Source organism: Pempheris klunzingeri, chromosome 20 (genome assembly GCF_042242105.1).
Source record: "Pempheris klunzingeri isolate RE-2024b chromosome 20, fPemKlu1.hap1, whole genome shotgun sequence".
Lineage (NCBI taxonomy): Eukaryota > Metazoa > Chordata > Actinopteri > Acropomatiformes > Pempheridae > Pempheris > Pempheris klunzingeri.
Genome location: NC_092031.1, coordinates 3,989,411 through 4,013,475, shown reverse-complemented (window position 1 = coordinate 4,013,475; position 24,065 = coordinate 3,989,411). Strand labels below are relative to the sequence as shown.

The 24,065-nt window shown below is 41.8% G+C and overlaps 2 protein-coding genes across 2 annotated transcripts; both read right to left on the bottom strand.

Annotated features, from left to right (window-relative positions):
• Window positions 1-106: 106 nt before the first annotated feature.
• Window positions 107-9,224, bottom strand: LOC139219651 (ATP-dependent RNA helicase DHX8-like). The gene is made up of 23 exons (XM_070851582.1): window positions 9,112-9,224; window positions 8,879-8,964; window positions 8,707-8,773; window positions 8,529-8,620; window positions 8,233-8,339; window positions 7,769-8,107; window positions 7,342-7,486; window positions 6,934-7,125; window positions 6,758-6,845; window positions 6,570-6,667; window positions 5,803-5,950; window positions 5,227-5,408; window positions 4,839-5,033; window positions 4,522-4,707; window positions 4,220-4,430; window positions 3,923-4,104; window positions 3,489-3,629; window positions 3,164-3,319; window positions 1,887-2,024; window positions 1,631-1,759; window positions 1,250-1,446; window positions 845-1,024; window positions 107-603 (listed from the first exon to the last, which is right to left on the bottom strand). Exons 1-23 carry the CDS (start codon window positions 9,212-9,214, stop codon window positions 384-386), a joined length of 3,582 nt encoding a protein of 1,193 aa, XP_070707683.1. The 5' UTR covers window positions 9,215-9,224; the 3' UTR covers window positions 107-383.
• Window positions 9,225-11,578: 2,354 nt separating this feature from the next.
• Window positions 11,579-23,079, bottom strand: LOC139220164 (voltage-dependent T-type calcium channel subunit alpha-1I-like). The gene is made up of 28 exons (XM_070852233.1): window positions 22,975-23,079; window positions 22,375-22,499; window positions 22,119-22,207; window positions 21,494-21,653; window positions 20,536-20,860; window positions 20,177-20,269; window positions 19,726-19,886; window positions 19,344-19,395; window positions 19,123-19,248; window positions 18,696-18,844; window positions 17,871-17,964; window positions 17,616-17,771; window positions 17,085-17,170; window positions 16,371-16,494; window positions 16,074-16,142; window positions 15,693-15,877; window positions 15,448-15,574; window positions 15,169-15,294; window positions 14,743-14,832; window positions 14,412-14,616; window positions 14,159-14,310; window positions 13,915-14,024; window positions 13,659-13,792; window positions 13,477-13,535; window positions 13,291-13,369; window positions 12,753-12,874; window positions 12,036-12,194; window positions 11,579-11,677 (listed from the first exon to the last, which is right to left on the bottom strand). Exons 1-28 carry the CDS (start codon window positions 23,077-23,079, stop codon window positions 11,579-11,581), a joined length of 3,561 nt encoding a protein of 1,186 aa, XP_070708334.1.
• Window positions 23,080-24,065: the final 986 nt, after the last annotated feature.

Genomic DNA, 24,065 nt, shown 5'->3' with positions numbered 1-24,065 from the left:
ACACGCAGAGAAGATGTAATAACTGGAGGCAGCAGCAATTAAAAGTGCATTTAGTGTTTATCTGAAGAACATAAAGATTGTAATAAAAAAACAAATTCAAGATCCCCTATATTTTAAATCTAATAGAAAATACAATATAGGAAATGTTCACAACCCTCTGATTATGGAAATGATGTAACAACATGGCAAACTTAACTATTACTGTAAGTAATGTGTAAGTTAGAAAAGCTTATATACTGATGTATTCAGTTCAATTACCAGTTGTCCAGTGATCGTTTGGCTTTAGCCAAACTGAAGTGTCTTTCTCAGCCGTCAGCGGGTTCAGTCAGTCAGTACGCACTACAGTTTGTTCACCTGGTATGAGCATAAGGCACAGGAGATCTTCAGCGTCGTCTGAAGGCGCGGGAGATCCTCCAAGCGTTGGGTTCCTCATAGCGGTTGTAGAGAGGTTCCAGTTTCTGCTGCCTCTTCTGCTTGCTGAGGCGTGTGGGGTCGCCAACTCTGTAGAAAGCCGGCGCAAACTCCACGAGCCAGCGAGGGTCGATGGTGGTCACCTCTCGCATGTACTCCTTGGTGGTCAGCACCAGCTCGTGATAAACAAGCCTGCAGGAAAGCATAATAAAAGGACCAAATCACAGCTTGTACTGATCAGATTGACTGATTATTTTCATGAACAACAAATGGCCAACAGAATTCACAGTGATATAAAACTGAAAACATATCAGCAAATATGATTATACAATAAATGTATATAATCAACACACTCATTCTACAGAGAGACACAACAACAGCAGCTCTAACTAAGGCCCTAATAGTGTTTGCATGGATTATAATCAGGATTTACCATTCCGGCTGGCGGTTGAAGAGGGTGCTGGAGGGGTGGAGGTACACCACCTGCTGGTCTATCAGGGTACGGTACCCATCATGGGGATGCTTCCTGGCGGCGTTCCTGAAGAATCCACTGCAAATAGCTTTCTGGACCCGCATTGTAGCTTTTCCACAAGACACCACATCCAGCTTGTGTCTAAGAAATATTCAGTTGGGGTTAATATGTGCACACTACACTCAAATGTATTCAGTAAACAAGACATCATGTTTGACGTATGTCTTTTTCTCCAAGTCTGGCAAACATTTAAATAATATATGAGGTTAGATGTGGTCTATAGAGTGCTACTCAGTGGAAAGACAGTTCCATTTCTATGTTTCCACTCCCAACAAATAACACAAACACTGAAATGCATGTCTACACCTGTCCATGATGCTGAGCATCTGCTTGCGTATATCCTGAGCTCTCTTTAAGGAGCGGGCTTGGATGAAGTTCTCGAAACACCAGGGGTTGGAAAACTTATTGTTCTTCCAGGAGTTGTAGACAGCCAGTAATGTAAGGTGGTCCCCCTCGAGCTGGAAGAACTTCGTCTTCTTCTGGTCGGCAAGCGCCTGTTTGTCCTGAAAATTGGATTGAGAAAGACTCAAGTTTGTTTTTGTGTGTTTTGAGTCTTATTTCACAATGATTTTTTTAGCTTTAACATTTAGTTGCCTTAGACATTCCTTTAACTCCCATCAAAGATTTGAAGAGAAGGTCTGACTGTGAAGTTATCTCATGTGTTTGTATTGAAATATGGCCACAAACCTTTGGTCTGTAAAAGATGTTCTGCACAGACAACATGGAGACGATGGTGAGCATCTCTTCACTGCAGCCCAGGTGGACGGACATGATCAACATCTTACACAGCATGGGCTCCAGAGGAAACTCAGCCATCTGCACCACAGAGACAAGTGGAAGTGGATTACTCCACTTGTCATTCATTGGTCAAATGTTTCTATCAACATTATTCCAAGTGCTTAAGGTTCGAATGCAACACTCTAAGTACATCCATTCTCCTCACCCTTCTTCCCAGCCGTGTGAGGAGGCCCTCATCATCCAGAGCCCCCAGAGTGTAGAGCTGCTCCATGGCTGTGATCAGAGTCTCCATGGGAGGAGCGTCCATGAAGTCAAAAGACAGCAGGTCGTTGATACCCATGGCCTGAGGAGGAGAGGAGAGCAGAGCAAAGGGGAAACTAAATGAATAAACAAATAAATAAATTAAGTCATTCATAATAACTAAGATTCAATTTTCTATCAACATGATTCCAAGTGCTTCACAAGGGCAAAGAAAAGCATTAGAATATTCAGAAATAATAAGAAATAAAATCCAAAATACAATCAGTTAAGAAAAATCAGTTCAGATAGAATAAAAATTGAAAAGGGATAAAATGAAATAACACATATAACACAAATATACAAAACTCATAATAGACCAGAAATGTAGAAATGAGTCGTAAGTTGGCAAAATTCAATAAAAGGAAATAAAAGTGCGGTAGAGAAAACAATCAATCAAAGACACAGAAGAACAGCTTTTTCCATTTTAGATTGAAAAGTGGTCAATCTTGGAGTCCATTAGAGATCATCAGGAAGTTGGGTCCATCATGGCAGCTAAAAGCAGATCCACAGTGTTTGGTTCTGACTCAGAAGAAGTGCTACAGACTGACTGCTACTACAGATCAAAAGGGCCCTTCTGGGTTTGTATGCTTCAAGGAGATGAGAAATGTATTTTGGTGCGAGGTCTGGCAACAATGTTCAGAATGAGCGAGAGCTGTTTTGGAAAGACCAGATGAGACTGTTACAATAAAATGATGCTGATTTATTAATTCCCTTGATGTGGCTGCTGAAGCTGAGAATAGAGTCTATTAAAACTCCAAGATTTGTAACATGACTTTCCTGCTTTCTTTCATTCTTTCCTCCTTGTTGACGAATATAATCACTCCTGTCTTGTCTGTATTCAACTGAAGCAAATTTTATTACATCCACTAATTTACTGCTCTACACATTGAGTGAGAGTGAGAGTGAGTCTAAGGGGCCCAAATCACTTGGCCAAAGAGCTGTAGCTCTTTAATAATAGATTGACCTGGATGCAGCTTCCATAAAAAACAACTAGTATGCTTATTTATGTGCCCTTTTTGGCAGAAATTGATCTCGCTCCAGGAGAAAGTGACAAATTAAAAAAAAACAGACAGAAATCCCTGTGTCCCTGACAACATTGGTGAAATTTCAACACCTTTGCCTTTGTTTGATACCCAAAAGCAGTTAGACAGTTAGAGGTGTTAGAAAAAGTTAGTATGTTACCTTGAGCGACAGCACAGTGCTGGCCAAGTTGGTCCTCTGGATCTCTGGCACATTGGACACAAGCATCTCGTCTCTGTAGGCTCTCTCAGTGTAGAGCCTGTAGCACTTCCCTGGGCCTGTTCTGCCGGCTCGACCTGCCCTCTGCTTGGCCTGCGCCTGAAAACAGATCAAGGATGTTAAAAGGATTATGCAGCAAAGAGATGCCAATCTATCAAATCATTATCGTCGATGCCTTTTCTGTTTTTCACCATAGGAGAAACCACACCGAGGTTACCAAATGTAAAATGCTTATTTTACATATAAGGAGTGTGATAAAATAGATGACCTGTGATATGGGAGTCACCACAAGCTGGTCGATTCCCGTCTTGGAATTATACACAATCTGTTTAACAAAGCCAGGGTCCACCACATAGTAGATCCCATCAATAGTCAGAGAAGTCTCAGCAATGTTTGTGGCAATGATGACCTGGTGGTGAACAGAAAAATTAGAGCATGAGTCTGCAAGGTGCATGATTTGTTCTACAACTTGTAAACCACCAAAAAAGGTAAATATATCTAAATTCTATCAAAGAAAGACAGTGGCATGAAAATAAAAGCACTTTTAAAGTATGTACTTTCATTTAGCAAACACAAGTATTCTAAAAGTGTTATTTTGGAGTTGGAATAAGATCAGAAGTAATAGAGCTGGTTTCACCTTCTAAAGATGGCCGACAACTCACAGTTTTAATCTCTGTGCTTTAATCCAGTGCATTTCATTACCTTTCTGCTGCCTGGAGGTGCAGGGTCAAAGATCCTGGTCTGCATCTCACTGGGCAGGGCAGAATAAACGGGCAGAATAATGAGCTCAGGAACATCAGGCCCCAGTGACTTCATTCTCTCATACAGGATCTCACAGGCCGTGTCGATCTCTTCCTGTCCAGTCAGAAACACCAGGACGTCACCTGGACAAAGGACAGAAAAGCTCATTCACATCAATGTACAATATCTTAAAATAATGTCTCAGGTACAACGGTGACCTTTCAAGATGGTTTAAGGACGTTTTTGACACAACCGTACCTGGGGGCTCCGTTAGATGGATCTGCATAACGGTGATGAGGCTGGCGTCCAGGTAGTCTGTCTCGGGTTCTTTGGTGTAGAGAATCTCCACTGGGAAAGTTCTTCCTGGGATGGTGAAGATGGGCGCTTCAAAGAAATACTGGGAGAATTTGACCGCATCCAGTGTAGCCGAGGACACGATCAGCTTCAGGTCTTTGCGTTTCTGTATCGTCTGAAAGCGACAGAGGAAGTTAGTGTATGTAATATAGCATTGTCGGAATTAGATCATTTCAAATATCGAGTGATTTTTAGAATTACAATACCTTCTTGAGAAGGCCAAAGAGCACATCGGTGTGGATTGTTCTCTCATGGGCCTCATCTAGCATAATGAGGCAATACTGACTCATGTCTGGGTCCAACAGACACTCCCTTTGCAGCATACCATGGGTCATGTACTTGATTACTGTCTCTGTGCTGGTGCAGTCCTCAAAACGAATGGTGTAACCCACCTAGAATGAGAGTAATGCAAGCTGAAGGACATCTTACAAAAACTGCAATTAGTTTGGAATGGATAAATGCTACTGAGGAGAGGAGAAGCTCTCACTAAGAACTGGTTGTTCACATTAAAAGGATTGTTTACCTCCTGGCCAAGACGGCAACCGTACTCCTCAGAGACCCTCTTGGCTACAGACATAGCAGCTACACGACGAGGCTGCGTACAACCAATCTTACCCCGGGAGGTGTAACCTGCCTCTGCCAGGTACTGTGTGATCTGCGTGGTCTTTCCAGACCCAGTTTCTCCAACGACAATCAAGATCTGATTATCATGGACAGCCTGTCAAGAGAAAGAATCAACTGTTATGGTATTGAAGTGGGTTAAAAAAAAAAAACTTAAGAAAGATGTGCATGTTTTGGTTGTAATGTGAATTCGACACCTTTAAGACATCTTTCAAAAGTCAGTTCCATTTTCTCGCACGACTGGTTTGTTTGGCACAATGCGCTGAAAGTTATTTCATCACTGCTCATACCTGAACGAGCTGTTCTTTAAGCTTGAAAATAGGCAGGCTCTCTCTCTGCTGCAGGATGGAAAGTTCTGTCTTCTTGCCATATGACACCTGGTTCCCTCCGAAGGCATATCTTTTCCACGCTGGAAGATCTAGAGGCATTGCGCCGATGCCTCTCATGTTGGCAGCGATCTGCCTTCCTTCATCTGGACAGGAGGGGAACAATGAGCCGGACGACCCGCCCAAACCTCCTAAAATCTACTGTTAAATACTTAAGACAAACTGCGATGATAATTAACTTTCCAATAAGCTCTTTTGAATTAGACTATGAGTCAGAGGTAGTAACCAGGGCTAAAAGGAACTTATATCCCCTCAGGCTACGGATGACAGTCACAGTGCATTATGACTGTGTGCCAAACTCAACCAGATAATCATCTCCAGCCATGCCATGGTAACAATATAACAGTGTAATAGGCCTGATACAAGGCAAATGGTTACATTTTATTTTATAAATTTTACATCCATGGATGGATTTTGTCTTTTAATTCATTTCTAGTCGGAAGTAATATTTTTGGCAGTGTGTGTGGGCCAGGTCCTTACAGTCAGGCATTGGGTCAATCCAGTGCTTGTTGAGGCCGGTGGGGATGGAGTCCATCTCTGCAGCGCGAGCCGCCTGCTTCACCTCTCTTCTCTCCTTAGCAAGAGCACTCTGCATCATGGCTGCCTGGGAAAGGGAGCCGTCTGGATTCTAATGGACAAAATGAAAACAATGATGGCGGTTTGTAGACAGTATTAAAGCATCCGCAACCAAACGCAGCCAACATCATCCACCTGCAGAGCTGCAGTGTTAGCAGCAGTTTCACACCTCAAGTCCCTGACATAAACCTACGCCACCACTTAAAGAGTAATTTAACAGCACTTGAAAGGTGTGTTGTTACTGACGTCCAGTGGTTTAACTTCCCACCTCTCTGCAACACAGAACACCTCTGATCAAACAGCATTAGGTGGTGCTAAGTGTAAGATCTAAGACACACGCAAACACAAAGACAACAAAAAACACTCGGGTTGGCCTAGTTAGTTACGCCTGCTGGTGGTGTAACTGTTAAAACTGCAGCAGCTGTTCACTTTCTTTGTCTATGTAGAGGCTGTAGCTACTATTTTGCTCCTGTACAGTAGATAAATCAGGTTAGCGTGGCTGACAGTGACCACACAGAGCACAAGCAGCCTGCTCAATATGAATGAGTGAGTTAGTGAGTGTGAGTGAGTTAAAACTCAGTTTAAAGCTTTCAGTATATTTGATCAAAACAAATATTCTGTGAGATCTGCAGAGACCTAACAGGAGCACAGACAACTTTCTAGATACACACCTTTACTATTTTGACTGGGCTGAGGTTTGCAGTCCATTTAGTCTGTCCCCTCAGGAATGGTGGTTCTTCTTCAACCAGGTCAATGTCCATTTCTTCATCTGTGGGGGGAGAAAGTTAAAGAAAGAGACGTTGTCATGCAGTAGAACTCTCATTTTGTAAAAACATAAGAATAAAGTGTAGATTTTTACCTTCATCATCATCTATCTTGGGGAGGATTCCAGTCTCCTCGTCAAATTCTGGGAATTCTTCTTTAGGAAGTACGTTGGCTGCGATCATCTGGATGGGATGGGAAACGTGTTCACATAAACTGGATGGTTAAAAAAAAAGAACCCGTTTCAAATCTGTGTAAATGTCCGATGAATACCTGTTTTATTTCCCATTTTTCAAGGTCAGTTATCTTGGCAAGCCGTTTGCGTTCTGTTGGGTTTTCCTCTATTTCCAGCACGCTGGCCTCAACAGGCCGGTCAGGGTTCCTCATGGCTTCGTCTCCAACTCCCACGTCCAGGTTTCTTCTCCGGTTGGGGTTCAGGTCCTCGCCTGTCTCCTGGTCAACATCCTGGCAAAATATAAACACATGATCACTGATTCCTGGCCAACATCTGGGAAACCACTTACTGCACTGCATGCAAGTCAAACTGTTTTTGCAAATAAATGTAATCATTAATGTAACGTAAGTTAAACAAACACATATTTGAAATGCATTTTAACCAGCAGGTTACAGTTTCTACTTCAAAGAAACCAACTGGTTTTCATCATTTTATATATGACTCACCTTCATGCTAAGGCTGGCTTTGGTTCCGGTGAACGACAGCACTTTGACCTTCACCTTTTGACCTTTGGTGACCACGTCAGCCACATTGGCTATACGTCCTTCTTTGCGCAACTCTGAGATGTGCACCAGGCCCTCCCAGCGTTTTCTGGAAGCAATGACATACAAGTCAGGATGAGGATCTGACAAAAACAAATCTGAATGCAACATAACATGGAATCTAATGAATGTTTTGTCCTTATGGTACCATGAGAGGAAGAGCCCACCAGAAAGAAAAACTGTAAAATATTGTAAATTTATCAGAGACTCTATACAAGCATGTGATATGTGCAAATCTTGAAAAACTAATTATCAACACAGATTTAAAAAAAAACATATGTCTCACTACATTGATGTACATGGCTGAGAAGATGCCATTTGGCTGACTGACCTGAGGCCCTCTAACTGCACAAAGCAGCCAAACTGCATAATACTGCTGATTTTGCCACTGTAGATGTCGCCCACAACAGGCTCTTCTACCAGAGGACGATCCACAAATCTGTCCCGCCAGCAGTCAGAGCCTTTGTCATCCTTGTTGTTGTTGTTGTTGTCGTCATCATCTTTGTGTGGGCTCGGTGGCCGGTCGCTCCAGCGTGACACCCGTTTCCTTCTTCGCTTGGGGTTTGATTCTCCGTCGCGATCCCTTGACCTGGAGCGAGAACGGCTTCGCTGACGTCCGCTTTCTTTGTCTGTGTTTCGACCTCGGTCACTGTGCAAATTTGCGTTTGACCTGACGAGTAAAAGAGAAGAGGAGAAGTCCAATTAAAATCATTAGTAATATTATTATTAAAATACATCTTTAATCTAGCACTGGTCACTTTATTTGTCTTACTTTCTCAGTGACGTCTTTTTTACCTGTTATCAGAGCTTGTCCCACAGAAGTTAGGCATGAGCATCTCCAGCTCCTTCATGGCGGCTGCAGCAACCTGCTCGTCATCTTTATTTGTGTGAGGCGATGGAATCTGATATAGGAGGTGATAATTACTGACAACAGCACCATACATACTTCAAACTACCTCTGAAATTCATTATCCGTTTCATGCGCTTGCGGATTTTCCCCACAATCGAAGAGCTGAATTTAACTTTGGAGCTTAATCCAAGGATACAAGTGAGGGATGATTTAGAGGAAAATGTCATTAAATGAGGCTTACCACCCATGCAGGATCATCTGGTTTACATAATGCAGGGTATTTCTCTTTCAGCTTGTCTTTCTCGCTCTTTGGTTTGACCTTTGCCTGATGAGCTGAACAGAGAAAAGATGATTTAACAGCAGACTTACAGCTGTACAACATGAGGCATTACTACATAAGACATTACAGGTCTCTGTACCTTTACTTGTAGATGGCAAGGCTCGCATAGTGTGGATAAGTCTAAGCAGATTACCAGTGAGGGTATCCTGAAACAAACAAACAAATTACTATATGTTGGTAAGGACACACAATGCAACAGCAAAACAACAACAGGAAAATAAAGGTATTTGAATAGCAAGCAGCAAACTTACTGTAAAATCTGCTCCATTTTTACACAGAGCCGCTTTGAAATCCTCAAATGTTGGATGTTTTTCGGCCAGATTGATGATAAATTCAGCTGTAAAACATCAACCGGTGTTTAGCTATTCATGCTAATTCAGATACTGATATTTGACATTAGCATGCCTGCTTCTTCAATGGCAAGCTAGCGAGCTAACTAGCTATGCCGATGAGAAAACGGTGCTGTAATGTGTCGTAACGTTACCCAAATCTTTTTCGCTTATCCCCAGATGATTCTCCAACTCCGTGCACACCTTTGACACCAAAGATAAATATTCAAGACGTTGTATTTCGTCTAAAGCAGCCATTTTCTCTTGTTTATTTACACATGAGCAGGCAGTGGTTCTTCTTCTTCTTCTTCTCTCTCTTTGGTTTGAGCTCCACTGGTGTGTTCTTGTGCTGCTGCCCCCTACCGGTCAACACGGTGAGGCACATTTATATTTATATAGCACACAAGGCAGTTCAGAGTGCTTTTCAGGGACATAAAACACAATAAAAACAAGACACGAAAACGTTGAATTGCATGTAAAAGATAATAAAAGCACAAGAGAATGAATAGATAAAGCTTAATAGAGAGAGAGAGAGAGAGAGGGTCGCAAGCTAACATGCTAATGCTAGCGGACGGGTGTAGCATGGGGCAGTGGATGGTGAGAGCTAAATTAATGCACTTACATTAAATGCACTTAAGCTATTAACAATTATTAATTAATTAACTAACCCTAACCCTAGCACTGTGAAGATCACACAGGTGCGGGATCATTATTAAAAGGTTGTGAGAAATATTCAGGTCGGTTCTCACCAACATATAATGTCAGTGGGATATCATTATTCCTTCTGTTGAAACAGAATCCAGTTAATACAGTTAGTTACAACAAACCCAAAATGAGTAAAAACAATGTTTTTCCCCTTTTAAATGAGATCAGAAGTTGTCACCAGAGTAGGTTTGTGCTACAGGAGGCTATACAAAAAATGTATCACATCAAATGATGTATTGAGTAAATTTGATAGTTGACTTATTGCAGTCATTTTTGTTCCTAGTAGGAATTTGATCTAAATATTAAACTATAGGTCGAGTGTGGAATCATGGCCTACTATCAAATATAGCTCAGAAATGCATATTTCTACTGCCAGTGAAAAGAAAGAAAGTGTGCGTCATATTAAAGTAGTTTATAAGCACTGCGTTTGCACCGTTTCATTATTCTCTCTTTTATTGTAGGATGATGCAGAGATTGAAGTGGTCCTGTGGAGAGAGGCAGACCTCACCCATCTGGAGGCGGGCATGAAGAAGAAAGGACTCAGGGTCCTATCAGATGAAACACTGAGAACCCCGATGCTCGTGACTGTGAGAACACCATCCTGCCAGTTTGTGGAACAGAGCATTCCTCCGACCCACTTCCCACTTTTCCACCGAGGCTCTGTGTTACGGCGATGAGGGAATGAATGGAGTCTTAAAGGCAGAAGATTAACCCCCACCCCCCTCAGCCATCCCCTTAATATTCTTTGTTACATTTATTTGATAAATTAATTAAATGAGCAGTTCCTTATTGATAAGTTTTATTTTACTAACTATTAAATAGTTATTATCTTCACTTCAAATCAGTTACTTTAAATAACCCCACACCTTTTCTTTTCTGTTACAGTCATTCAATAAATTCATTACATTTGCAGTTCCTTATTAAGTTATATTATTGGATTAATAATTATTATTTCACTTCAAACCTGAGTGTCAGACGCAGACTGACACGGACCTTTCACATATCCACTTGTAAAGCAGTTTCACAAATTTGTAACAAAAACAGGTTAGAAAAAGAAGTGATAAAAAAGAACAACTTCCTGTAAGGAAAAGCTGTTACTGTCGTACCCGGCATGCTTCAAACTATTTATTTATATAATATTATTATATAATAATAATACCTGACTCGTGGTAGAACAGAAATATTTTTTTCATTTGCCTTTATTTTAAGTTAGTTGTGAGAGAGGAGGACATTTTTAACAAACGTTGGACAACTTCCTGCCACTTTAACAAATTATGTAAAAGCAATGCACACAAGATTTCACAAGACAAAATGAAATACTGACATTAGGTGAACTTAAAGGAGTAAGTATGCTTTTAAAAAAAAATACTAATGCACTGTATCTGTATGCATCTGAAAATACATATAAAACTAATTTTGGAGGGTGGGACAGCCCGAAGGAGATATTGGGAAATAATAACAAACCTTTAGTTTTTGCTTGGCAGGATGCAGTGTGATTTAATTATTCATTCATTATTTATGGTTTATTGTGAACTGACTGCAAAGGAGATTTTTGAAAACTCAGTTTTCAATACTACAACTGCTACCTTATGAATCCCCTGACACACTGCGTTTACAGCCAGCTTAAAACAACAAAGTAAAGAAAAATCAACAAGTCAAAGCAGTTATCTCTGTGTAAATCACATTTGTCACATTTATAAAAAAAAATAGCAAAAGAAAACATACATACAGTTTAAACCAGTACTGTTGTACACTCAACACTGTAAAAACATCAAACAAGAACCAAATTATTATTATTATTACTATAATAATACTACTATACACTGCTGCTACTTACTATCTAATACTTTAATAACTATATACATTCACACGGTTTAAAAAAGCCAAATAATGTCTGTGCCACTTTCTGTGGTCCCTCTACGCTGATGAGGCTGGAGATGGAGCCTCCGCTCTCCCCTGCTCTTGGGCCTGCAGCTCTACCTTCTCCAGGGGGGGATGGGAGTTAGTAGGGATGCTCTGAAATATCAAAATATTCTTCTATTACACTGGTGTGCCAACACAGTCTTTCCGTTACTCTTTACAATTTATTGTTTTCTATGGGAACTATTTTTCAGTGGATTCTTCAGACTAACAAGGACACTGAGCCCCTGTTTAACTTTTACTCTGAAAATGGCAATTCTGATGTGCATCTTTGCACTTTTACTGTCAGTGAATATTGTCCTAGTAGTATAGAAAGAGACCAAGCTCTGACACAGTTATCAGAATTTACTTATTTTGAGTTTGTAAGCAGGTGTCGATTTCCAGCCGACCCTTTTCCCTGTAATTAGCACCCAATCAGATGCTTTCTTGGTCTGTGCATTTGCAGTCAATGTACCTCGCTGTTGTCCTGCAGAGCCTGCATGATTGCTGCCACCACCAGGTTCGCCAGCACAAACTGAGCCATTACCACGAAGGTGATGAAGGTGATGGGAGCGATCCAGTACAGGTGGCTTGAACAACCTTCATCGCCTGGACGGCATTCCCTCAGTGTGTCCTTGAGAGAGAGAGAGAGAGAGACGGGGCAAGAGTCAGTGAGAAAGAAGAGCGACTGGCAGACAGAGCAGAGAGGCTGTGTTACAAAATCTGATCTCAGTTGTTTAGTGTGAAAGACCAAACAAGATGATTAGAACATTATATCAGTGTGTGATTTGCTAATAGTTTCCTGAGAAGATTCATGTTCAGAACTATGACATTTGGTACTAACTGCAGGGAAAGGAATCAGAATTCCTTTAATAATCCCCAGGGGGAAATTGCTTGTTGTTACACACAGCTCCAAAAGAATAAGAATAAACATCAAACACAAAGTAAAAATATAAATATATAAAGTATGTATAAAAAATGATGTATAATAATAATACCACCAATAACAATATATAACATGTACATTCAGAGTAAGGCGTTATACTATATAATACTAATAATACCACTACTACTAATGAATCCATTATTCTGTTTACTATAAGAAACGTACACAGGTTGAAGTTGTCCCTCACATAACTGGTTTGCTCAGGTTGTGATGTTAGGTATACAGCTTGTGTGAGTGTGTGCATACTTTCATAATCCCACTCCAGTTGTCCCCGGTGCACAGTTTGTAGAGTGTGAGCAGGGCCATCCCAAAATGGTGGAAGTTGGTATAGCGATTCAAGGCCACACAGGGGTAGTCAGGGGTGCATTCTGGTTAACACAGGGACACAACACTGACCTACAGATATTGATATTTTCTGCACTGTGGATGTTTGAAATCCTTCAACAACTAAGAATCGAGCACGCACAGTTTATTTATCCACAAAAATAAAATGTCAACTTCAGATTTAGCAGAATGGTTCTCCATATTGACGACTAATGTTTTTCCGTGGAGTGGAATGAGTGGACCTGTAGTATTATAGCCCCTCATCGTTTAAAAAAAAGAAGAATTAGCTGAATGACATTGGGCTGAATGATGCTCTGGGTTGGCTGTGGTGTTCACTAAAGGCTTTCTTGCTTTCCTCAGTAACAATGTGGATACTGTTAGAATATGGGATCAGCTCTGAGACCATGATCGTATACAGTAAGACTGTCTATATATCTGTTCTGCTACTCGTGTGACTGACCTAGCCTGCCAAAGAGCTCCACTCCCAGTGCAGCGTAGATAAAAAAGAAGAACATGAAGAGCAAACAAATATTTCCCACCTGGAATAAAAATGCACTTTAGGTCACCTGTACAACAAACACTCCAGTGTAGATACTGTCAGATGTCAATCAGGAAAACTAAACTAAGCCTCACTGCTGGTACTTACATGTGCCAGCGTCTTAATGATGGTTTTCAGCAGAACTCGAAGCTTTTTCGCCTTCAGCACTGAGGAGAGACACAAACGTTTCCATAAATAACTTTTTATATGTGCAGGGACAACACACACACACACACACACACACACACACACACACACTTCAGTATAAATCACTGTGTGTGTGAGTATACCTTGTGCTAATCTGAGTACTCTACAGACTCTCAGGATGCTGGGATTGATGGGAAGGGCATTCACCATTTTCAACTCTGTGAGAAGGATGCTGATGATGGAAGTCCAGACAATAGTGAGATCCAGCAGATTCCAACTAAACACACACGCAAGACACACACACACACACACAAACGTCACGTAGCACTTAATGCATCAACAATATCTAACAAGTGAAAGAAAATAAGGAAATCAACTTCTTTGTTATTCTAGAGTTACCTGTTTTTTATGAACCTCCAAACGCCGAACGCCACAATCTTCAGCGCGATTTCCATGACCAGGATGGCGGTGAACACATAGTAAGAATACTCTGTAATCTGCCTGATGTACTGATCACACACACACACACACACACACACACACACACACACACACACAGGTTTATTGCCTCAGAATGGGAGCAAATTCTTTTTTTTTGCGAGTCTTAAGTTTGCAACAGTGATTGTGTGTGTGTGTGTATTACCTGAGGCTGATCATAATGTTCGACGGCCATTATCAGGACGCTGATGAAAATGATGGCAGTCATGAAGAGGTCCAGCATTGCGCTGTTACACAGTCTGAAGATGGCTCGACGCAGGGGTGAGTAGCGTCTCCAATATTCCTGCTGCTGAGTGTCTGCGACTTCACATCCACGCACGCCTACGCCAACACACAAAGACGGCGATCTGATGTCCTCTCTTTTGTTTTTCAAACTCTGGAAGTTCTGAAAAATAGACCTCCCCCATCCTCCTTACCACCACCCTGGTCAAGCATTTCTGGGCCACACTGTCGCAGTAGCTCTGCATCTCTTCTCTTTTGCTCCTGCTGGCACTCATGGAAAGCCTCCACCATCACGCCGATAAACGTGTCGAGCAGAAAGAAGCTCAAAACCATGAAGGGAATGAAAAAGAGAAGCATCCATTTGTTGTGGTTCCTCACAGGCTGAGAGGAGAAGAGCAGAGAAGGAGTCCAGCACAATGAACATCATGTCTGCGTTGTCCTTTTGTTCCTTCGCCATATATAACTGTAAAAGCATAAATTCAGCATATTGCATACAAACCAGCATACCTGTTGGTCTACTCCCACAGCATCCAGCCCATTCTGCATGATGTTTACCCAGCCATCTTTGGAGTACATTACAAAAATGGACATCAGAGCCTGAATGGGACACACAAGTCAACACACAATGATTTTGATCGAGATTTTGAGATTGTGATATTATTAGTTCCTAACTTTTGTGACAGTAGTAGTGACTTGAAATAATATAGAAAGCGCTGAGAGAGCGTAAACCTCATCCAGCACCTCTAAATTCTCTTTATTTGTTCCCCTAATAACAGGGCATGTTTGGAAGTTTTTAATCTGCATCTGAGTCCACATCTGCATCAAAATACACTCAGTGATCGATCAGGTAGTTGTGCTGATTGGCTGACCTGAGTGTTGTGTTTGAGGATCGTGCTAACACGAACGCTCCGCACTGTGTCACTGTGTCCGTACCTGAGGGAGGTTGTCGAAGTTGTACACCTTTCGTACCCAGCGATAGTTGGCAGATAGACATTCGGCCTTGTTGGTGATGTTTCTTGTGTCCTTGCCCGCACAGTAGTGGAACTTCCCTTTGAAAAGCTGCAGTGTTCGTGTGAGACAGAGTGTTATTTTACATTTATCGTCCTGGCATCGTGTCAACTGCATCAAAGCTAGCGATGCAAGCTAGCACTTACCTAACCTCTGGCCACGGGTCACGTTGTCAGTAAGGCTAAAAACTGCATGCCAACTTACCTGAACACCAAGGATGCTGTAGAAAAGGAAGAAGGCTAAACAAATGAGGACGATCTTTCTGAGGGGTTTCATCGAGGTGATCAGAGCTTCCATGGCCAGCTTCAGTTTTGGGGCTCGCTTGATCACTCTGGATCACACAAACATAAACAAACAGATGTTTGTCAGAAATATGAAACATGGTGGGATGCTTGCACACAAACAGTCGGCAGACTCAATCTATGTGCGCACACAAACCAATGATTTACCTCAGCGGGCGAAGTGTTCGCAGCAGACGTAAAACTTTGATCATTCCCAGCATGTTACTCTTACCACGAAAGAGCGCATCGAAAACCATGTGAACTATGGACAGAATCACCAGCAAACCGTCCATGGCGTTCCAGGTGTCCCGGCAGTAGCTCTCCTTCCCAAACAGGAAACCAGCAGCGACAACCTGGTGTTACAGCAAAAACACATGAAGACAAACGGATACTATTATGGATTCTTTGAAACACTTCTAAACATCAGCAGACAATCTCGTAATAAGAGGATATTTTAAGGGAGGAAATGGTTGATCCAAAATTATAATACTGTTTAAGCACTGCTGAAATGGCTATCCCAGGCCAAACATGATTAAAACCAATGTTTACCTTAATAAACATCTCAATCATGAAGACAACTGAAAACAGGTAACGGGATACACTCAGGATCCATCGCTCCTACAGGGCAGAGTGAGATTCATTATCAACCCGCGTGGATTTCTTGACTGTGTGCTAGGGTGCATGTGCATGTGTTTCTCAGTCGGCACACTAATGTGTGTGTAGGTGCAGAATGTGTGTGTATCTGTCTATATTTATTTGCCTGATTGGATAGATCATTGTGAGGGTTTACTGTACATCCCTCTCCAGTGCAACAACAACTGCAGGTTAGATATACGTGTGCCTCACCACACTTGTAGGGTCTATTCCAGGCCTCTCCACAGCAATGGCGAGACAGCTCAGGAGGATGAAGAGCAGAATCATGTTGTCAAACCACGTGTAACTGACCATACGTTGGCAAACTAGACGGAGCCTAAACACAAACACACACACACACACACACACTTCTATTGAAATAGCTATAGTCAGTTAAACACAAAAGGAAAGCAATGGAGTTAAAGATCCTGTGTCACTGTATTAATTGTGATCTCTTGTCATAAAATATGCATAAAAATGTTTGTTTGAGTGGCTGCTCTACTTCCTAATAAGAGGAGGCAACAAATGCATCAATGGATTTTGCTTTCACTTAAGTTCGTTGTATCCTTTTCGACTGATCCTGATTATAATAACCAATGACATGTAACAGATAACTGGCACAAAATGTATAATAAAGTAATGATCTGACAGTGCAGGTGAGTGAGGAGTTGGTGGAAGCCAACTGTCCTCCCCTGGTTTGTGTGTAACTACTGGCTAGTTTCAAACTTGTGATTTGAAACATCAGGTTGCGTCATTAAAATTTAAGAAATGTGTCTACTGGTAAAAACTTCTGCAGTGTGTAAATCAGTTGCTGAGAAACACCTGCAGCGCTGTCCAGTCAAAAAGCAATTGACTGTTAAAAGAAAAGAAAAGAGTTTAAGACATTGATAGTGAAATTGTGTGTGTGTGTGTGTTTATGAGACTGACTTGTTCTTTGGCGAAAACATGAACAATGACCAATCTTCACGCTGTTTGAACCAGCGGACAGGTTTGTGGATGCAGTTGAAACATCTCTGTAGGGGGAAATAGTCACACATCATTGCCTCTCTTTACTCAAAGCCTGAACAAATACTTACAGTAAAAGACCCACTAGCAACACTGTAGAGGGGTAGTACACCAACAAAATACTGCTAACAATGGAGGGACAACGGCTAATTTCAGTCATCCCAAAGCAGCTTTGATCACGTCACTTTCTGCCGTATTACTGTGGGTGAAAAAGAAAACGATCACACTGAGGAACTTACACTGTCCTCTTCGGTCGTTGGAGTTGCAGAGTCTGTTTCAGTGGCTCGGCCATCTTGATTCACGGATTCATGTGGATGGTCTTGATTCTCGCGCTGAAATGACAGGAAATAGACTTCGGCATAGGTGTGCATTCAAATGTTTAAGTGTGCCGTGCTTAAGAGCCACACTGGGTGTGCTTTTCACTGAATTATGAAAGATATCAGTGGCCCTTACCATAGCCTGGAAGCTCTGGACCACTATGCCCACAAGAACATTAAGAATAACATGTTTGCCTAAAACAATGACAGCCACAAAGTAGAGCGCGGCCCACGACGAGGAAGAAGTCATGGTGTTGTATAGCACCAGATTCCAGTCCTCCTGTGTCAGAGTCTGGAAGGAAAGACAGTCACACAGACGGTGATTTAGGCACAAATTGAATGCCGCTGGAATACAACGACAACAGCACAGATTAAGAGGTCAAAAACCAACCTGGAACACAGTGACCATTGACCAGAGTAACTTGTCAAAGGGGTTTTTGTGAGTGGTCGTGTTGGTACCACCAAACAGGTGCATACCCAGTACGCTGCAGAGAACCAAGGAAAAGCAGTCAGAATCATTGAAATGTATGCATCTGTGCACAAGTGATAATCATTACAGTAACAGAAAACCACTGGGGTTTTCTTTTTCTCGGTAAGGGAGGATTTGTGTGCACACATGCATGTACGTGCCTCAAAACGAAAGTGACAAACAGCAGTAGCATGCAGAGCGAGGTTGCCTCTTCCATAGTCCTCTTCAGTATTGACAGCTGAGCCTTCAGGTAGGGAAAGTAGTAAATCAGCCTCACGAACCGCAGCAGACGAAACCCACGGAGAACTGACAAACTGCCATCACCGCCGGCAGTTACCTCAACCACACTGACAACCAAGAACAACCCAACGTTAATACGCTGTCGGCGTCTTCTGTACGACAAATGCAACCATGTATTTGTACTGTCCTAATATTACCTAACTAAGTTGAGCCTGTTACTAATACTAGTTTGCAGTTCTGGCTTGTGCCGTAATCAGAGCACTGTTGTGTAGCTCTAACACTGCTGAGTCTGTGTCAACCAGCTCCAATATGAAAGAAACAGTAGCTTTTGCTGAACACCTGCACAGTTCTGGGGTGCCGTGGTCAAAAAATAAAATGGGTGGCTCCGATTAGAGCTGAAACCCAAAGAATGGAATATGCATATAATGAGAATTTAAATGATGGCACGTGTTACAAGACAAAGCAATTGGTGGAGGTCAAAATTCAGACCGAATGAGATCATATCACCTGACGACCACGATGAAAAAGTCAAGGATGTTGTCTCGGTCCTTAAAGTACAGCATTTGGAGAGAGAACAGCTTTACTGCAAACTCCACAACAAATATAGCGGTGAAGAGCCCGTTGCTGATCTTTATCACCGTTGTCAACTCCTTGGGCTGTAGGAAGAGAAGATGAAAAGAAATAAAGTTAGAGAGCAAAAAGGTCAGAGGGAAGAGAGGAGTAGATGGAGAGAGGAAGCAAGAGGAAGCAAGAGGAAGCAAGAGGTAAGAGCGATAAGAAAAGAAATCAGACCGCTATCTTTAACAGTCAAACGGATCCATTTTAGCTTTGAGCGCTTTACCTGCTCAGGTCGATCAATGTCCTTACACACCTGACGTGTACAAAAGCCTGGAAGAGAGCGATAATAAGCAGACAGAAATGTTTTGCTCCTCACCTGTCCATGGTGCTCAACGGCCAAGGTGACAACACTGAGGAAAACCACAAGCATGATCCCTTGCATGAACCATTTACTGTTGACAGCTGTCTCAGCCTTGGCCTGGAGTTGTTTCAAGGTGTGAACCTGGAGGATGGGGGAGTTGGTTAAGTGACCCCCTCGCTCATGAGGCGACAATGCTGGTACTGTTAGTGCTGTCGAACAGTGTTGAGTAGACTCACCACGACAGGATTCCTCGTGTTACTGTCGTTAGGGTGCACCGTGGTGTGACATCTTTGGTAAAAGGACAAGACATGAATGACAGTAAATAACAAGAGTGTGTTATTTTCTGGGTAAATTAAGAAATAATGTTTTGTTCTGGGAGGTTGACATGTGTTTTTAGGCTTGTTTGCTTTTGAATGCATCACTTAGAAATTGATTCTCACAATTTTTGGGGTGATGCAAACTCAATTATGTGAAACTGATCTGGTACTATTGAATCTACATCATCTACTTTCAGCCTGAGAATTATTTTTGCATGATTTGCTCAAAGGAATAATGTTACACGCTGCAAATTTGACCTCAGTGCCACATGCAGCCCATACTGACATGCAGGTGACTGACTTGAGTCCAGAGAATTTCCACAAGCAGGAAGTCAACTGGTTAAAGATCACTGTGGTCCAATCAGGGTTGGCTAGCTGCTCCTCTGTATCCGTGTCCATGCTCTCCAAGAACTGGGAGGTGATGATGACGGCACACACGTTCATTATGACAAAGGAGCCCATCTGGTCGGGGAAGTAAACGTTGGCTATTTAGAGCAAGTTTGAAACTGCACCAGGAACACGAGCCCTGAAACCAGGCTTCCAGAGAAGTTAGGAATTAACGTTTCATTGATTCTGTATTCATTAAAAGCTGCAGGGGATTAAAACAAGAGCCCTGCTGAAGTTATGAAGTGTCTCTGAAGTTATCTAACCAACTTCAAAGATCATTATCAAAAGGTAACTTTGAGACATATGTACAGTATGCGGTCAAATAGTGAGGTAGCTGAATAAAACAAAGACAAGAGGCTACTTACAATGGTGACGGCTATGAAAAATGCAAAAGTCCACATGGAATGAGCATCCATAGTATAATCCATGATCTCCGCCCATCCTTCCAATGTGACAACCTGGGAGTAGACAGAGACACAGTGCTGAAAATGAAATACTACTATCAGGCAATACTTTAATATCATATAAATTGGGTCTCAGTTAAAACATAGTGAACAATGAAACAAGAAAAGTAAATCAAAACTTCACAACAAACTTCACACCCCTTCATTGTGAAAGTATCATTCATTCAACATCAGTCATCAGATCATTTCAGGGTCCTTCCAGATATTGGTAACCCCCCTGCTCCGCATGTCCTCATCCAAATGCACGTCTGCCCTCATACCTGGAATATGGCCAGCCAGGCGAAGGCGATGTTGTCAAAATTGACATTTCCCATGTGAGGGTTTCGATCCCCGGTCCGACATACGTTGTAGAACACGTTCCAGTTCACGCAGGCGTTAGCACGAGTCCCATCCACCGTAGGGCCCAGCGCGTCTGCAGCTGGAGCACGGTGGGGAGCAGGTAGCGAGCAGGTTTCCCCACCCGCTCTGTAAGGTGGAACATCGTGGCAGTGCCGCGTCCCGGTGTCGTTGTCAGGAGCACAGATGAACGGGGATCTTTCATTGTACTTGGTCATGTAGAATGGACTCAAGGACACGTTGTACATTCTGGATAGAAGAAGAATGAGAACAGCTTATAAACACTAGAACTGATTTACCATAGAGCTATTACATAGCTTCAAGATTTCACTGGACAGGTTTTTTTTTGTGTGTGTTTAGAAGATATCATTTATATACAGTGAGCCATATTAGTGACACACTGATATACAGCTGAGTCAAAAATATTAGTATTAAGACCTGATGTCCAAAAAACAGGATGCAGGACTGTTTGTAACATGCAGCATTAATAAGATAACTAACATTCACATGACATTTCATGCATTTATTTGATGCCCTTAACTGCACAATCACTTTTGTGAAAATCATTTTCTACATAAAGAAATTGGGAACGTATTCTTAACAGGATCATGATATTATCTAAAGTGTTTTGCTAGACTGCCTTTCGGGCAAAGCTTAAGCAAATGCAATAAATTACAGTTTAGCAGAAACAGTTAGTCAATTAATCAATTAGTCAATTAACACATTATTAATTTATGGGGATTAAGATGACTGATTCACTCGCCATGTTATTTTTAATACAAAAACACTATAGCAAACACTAAGCATCCAATCAATCTTCCATCTCGAACAGAACTGGAAAAAATGCGAACGCTGGAAGAGCAGCCCGAGGAATAACCTTACGTGGGTATGTCTTCTCCCAGGAAGCAGCGGTTCAGCAGCTTCCCCGCCCACAGCTGGACTCCCACAACGGCGAAGACGTGGATGATTAACATGTAGAGGAGGAGGACGTTTGCCAGCATGGGCAGAATGTCGTAGAGGAGTTCCGCAAGTTTTCGCAAACCTACAGAGAAGAACATACATGGTAGACAGTTGACCTTCTTTCAAACTCTATTGACCTTGTAAGCTTAGAATCTACAGTCTGGTGGTTAATAATATTTGTCTGACCCTGGCCCTGCAGAGGAAAGGTTTGTTTGAATTCACACACATTTAGCATAGCAAAAAGCAAAAAGCAAAACATTTTTTATAAGACACGTTCGTTCCAGTTGAAAGCACAATGTGCTGCACAACAAATAAGCTTCTATGGAAATCGAAGCCACAAACACTTCATGGATGGTAAAAAGATAAAACATCAGTAAACACGATCAAAACAGATGCTTTAATAATACATGTGGGTTAAAGCCACCATAAAATTGAATTAAGCAAAATCACAATTAAGACCAGCAGTAAATAAAGTGTGAGTTAACTATTCATCAAAGCAAATCAGTCAGAGCCTTAGTTCTAACATGCTAATTGTCCAGTTCCTTACTTGGCACTCTGCCGATCAGTCGCTGTGGCCTGAGAACCTGACAGAAAGGCAGGTGGATGCCGAGAGAAACCAGGTAGAAATTCAACAATCTGTGGGGGCAGGAGACAGTTTAATTCTGTGTGCTTACATTTACAAAAATATACAGAGACTTAAGTATTTTCCTAAAGCGAAAATATTGTATAATTGTATATCTGTAGCTGAGAGGGAAAACAGAGCAATTTGCCGGCATGAGCGAAAAGCACGGTGCGACACTAACTCTGCACAGATGATCAAGAAGTCCAACTTATTCCAGTTGTTCCTGATGTAGCCAAAGACTCCCAGGGATACCATCTTGATCAGCATTTCGATTACGAAGTAGCCGAAGATGACGTGCTCCAGCACCTGGCAGGATAAGATTGTAAGAACGGTGATACAGGAAAATCACAGCTGCTAATTGCATTTAAACTGTTCATTCATGATACAGGTGATGTAAGAGTGTCTGGGTCACACTAACTTCTAGGTGGGGACTGGTCTCTCCACAGGGCTGGTACATGCCCAGAGAGTAACAGTTGAGCAAGATCATTAATGTGGACACAAAATTCAACCATGTGGAGGACGGGGTTAAGGTCAAAACACATAGGACGAGGTCATAATCAATCACATTCATTCATTCAAGTCATTCAACACACACAGAAATATGCACAGTGGCATAATGTTCAGTTAATGTTTGTCTTATTATTATTATCATCATTATTACTACACACATCAGGTGTCAGACAAGGTTTGGACGTCCAGCTGTAAAGAAAGGATATGGACCACAGGCAATTTTCAGACACCAGTTTCGGGGTCTGGTGGTTTGTTTTAATCCGAAGCAAACTGTAGAGGGCAGCTTTGGGTAGGGCAGCTGCTCCCCCCACACGGAGTCGCTGTCAGGGTGGAGTTCTCCTTGTTGTTGTGGAACAGTGAGCACCACTTCAGGCATGGTTGACTCAGTCAGGATCAGGTACTGTCAGAGGAGAAAGAGGTCAAAAGGTGGAGAAGACAGGAAAAGGTGAAAAGAGGAAAAACAAAGACATTAAAAGAGGTACAAATAAAACGATAAACTTGTTTGTGGATTATCTCTCAGTGGCTAAAATCCTCAGCACAAACAAAACCTTATTATATCTTTATGCACCAGCAGCTTTATGTGAGAACATATGTGATTTTATTTCCATGTATATTTGCTGAAAAGTGGAGAAAACAGTGAAATCATTTCATTGAGTAAATGCAGCAACATGAAAATACTTAATTACAAGCAAAGGTCCTGCAGTGAATACGTCACTTGAGTAAAGATAAAACCAAGTATCTAAACTAAAAGTACACATGATGCAGAAGAAATGCCTCTACACTAATATCAGATTTAATCCAGGGAGTTCACTTCCCCAGATTATTAAACAGCATTTCTCTTTTTGTTTCAGAGCTGACCAGGATTTCAGTTTTGTCCTTGTTTAATAACTTCCAGTCTGTCGCTCATCCATTTATTTAAGTGTCTCAGGAAATGAACAGAGTTGAACATCAGCCTGCAGCTGGTCAGTACATCAGACATCTTTCAGCCCCCACAGCTAGTGTTCACTCAAACTATTATATATACTGTAATCTATTAACATGCAAACACAGTCAGTGGGTTGATTCATGAGCTGAATGTAACAGACTCTACTGACTTCATGCAAACACAGAAAGAAAATGCATCAATAAAAGAGGATGAAATAAATTCCTGAGAAACACCTGAATGGTTACAGCTGCATTAACTGTAGCGGGATCAAATGTAGCTGCTGTATTTCCTGTCTAAATGTATTTAAACTCCGTGTGTGACACAGAAGAGCAAAGCAGAAGATTGGCGACAGAGGCAGGTAGTTACTGTAAAGATAATTTAAGGGTTCACGTTACTTAGTTAACCATTAGTTAACAGCTGGGTTAACTAGCTGTGCG

Excerpts from the sequence above, each read along its gene's own strand:
- LOC139220164 (XM_070852233.1), bottom strand. The coding sequence starts at position 23,079 with ATGCCTGAAGTGGTGCTCACTGTTCCACAACAACAAGGAGAACTCCAC. Across the intron at positions 17,171-17,615 it reads TCCAGAGCTTCCAGGCTATG|AGATGTTTCAACTGCATCCA; the intron begins GTAAGGGCCACT and ends TTCCCCCTACAG. Across the intron at positions 16,143-16,370 it reads GAATAGACCCTACAAGTGTG|GAGCGATGGATCCTGAGTGT; the intron begins GTGAGGCACACG and ends TCTGCCCTGTAG.
- LOC139219651 (XM_070851582.1), bottom strand. The coding sequence starts at position 9,214 with ATGGCTGCTTTAGACGAAATACAACGTCTTGAATATTTATCTTTGGTG. Across the intron at positions 5,409-5,802 it reads GATTGACCCAATGCCTGACT|ATGAAGGAAGGCAGATCGCT; the intron begins GTAAGGACCTGG and ends CCTCCTGTCCAG. Across the intron at positions 4,708-4,838 it reads GTTGCCGTCTTGGCCAGGAG|GTGGGTTACACCATTCGTTT; the intron begins GTAAACAATCCT and ends CTCTCATTCTAG.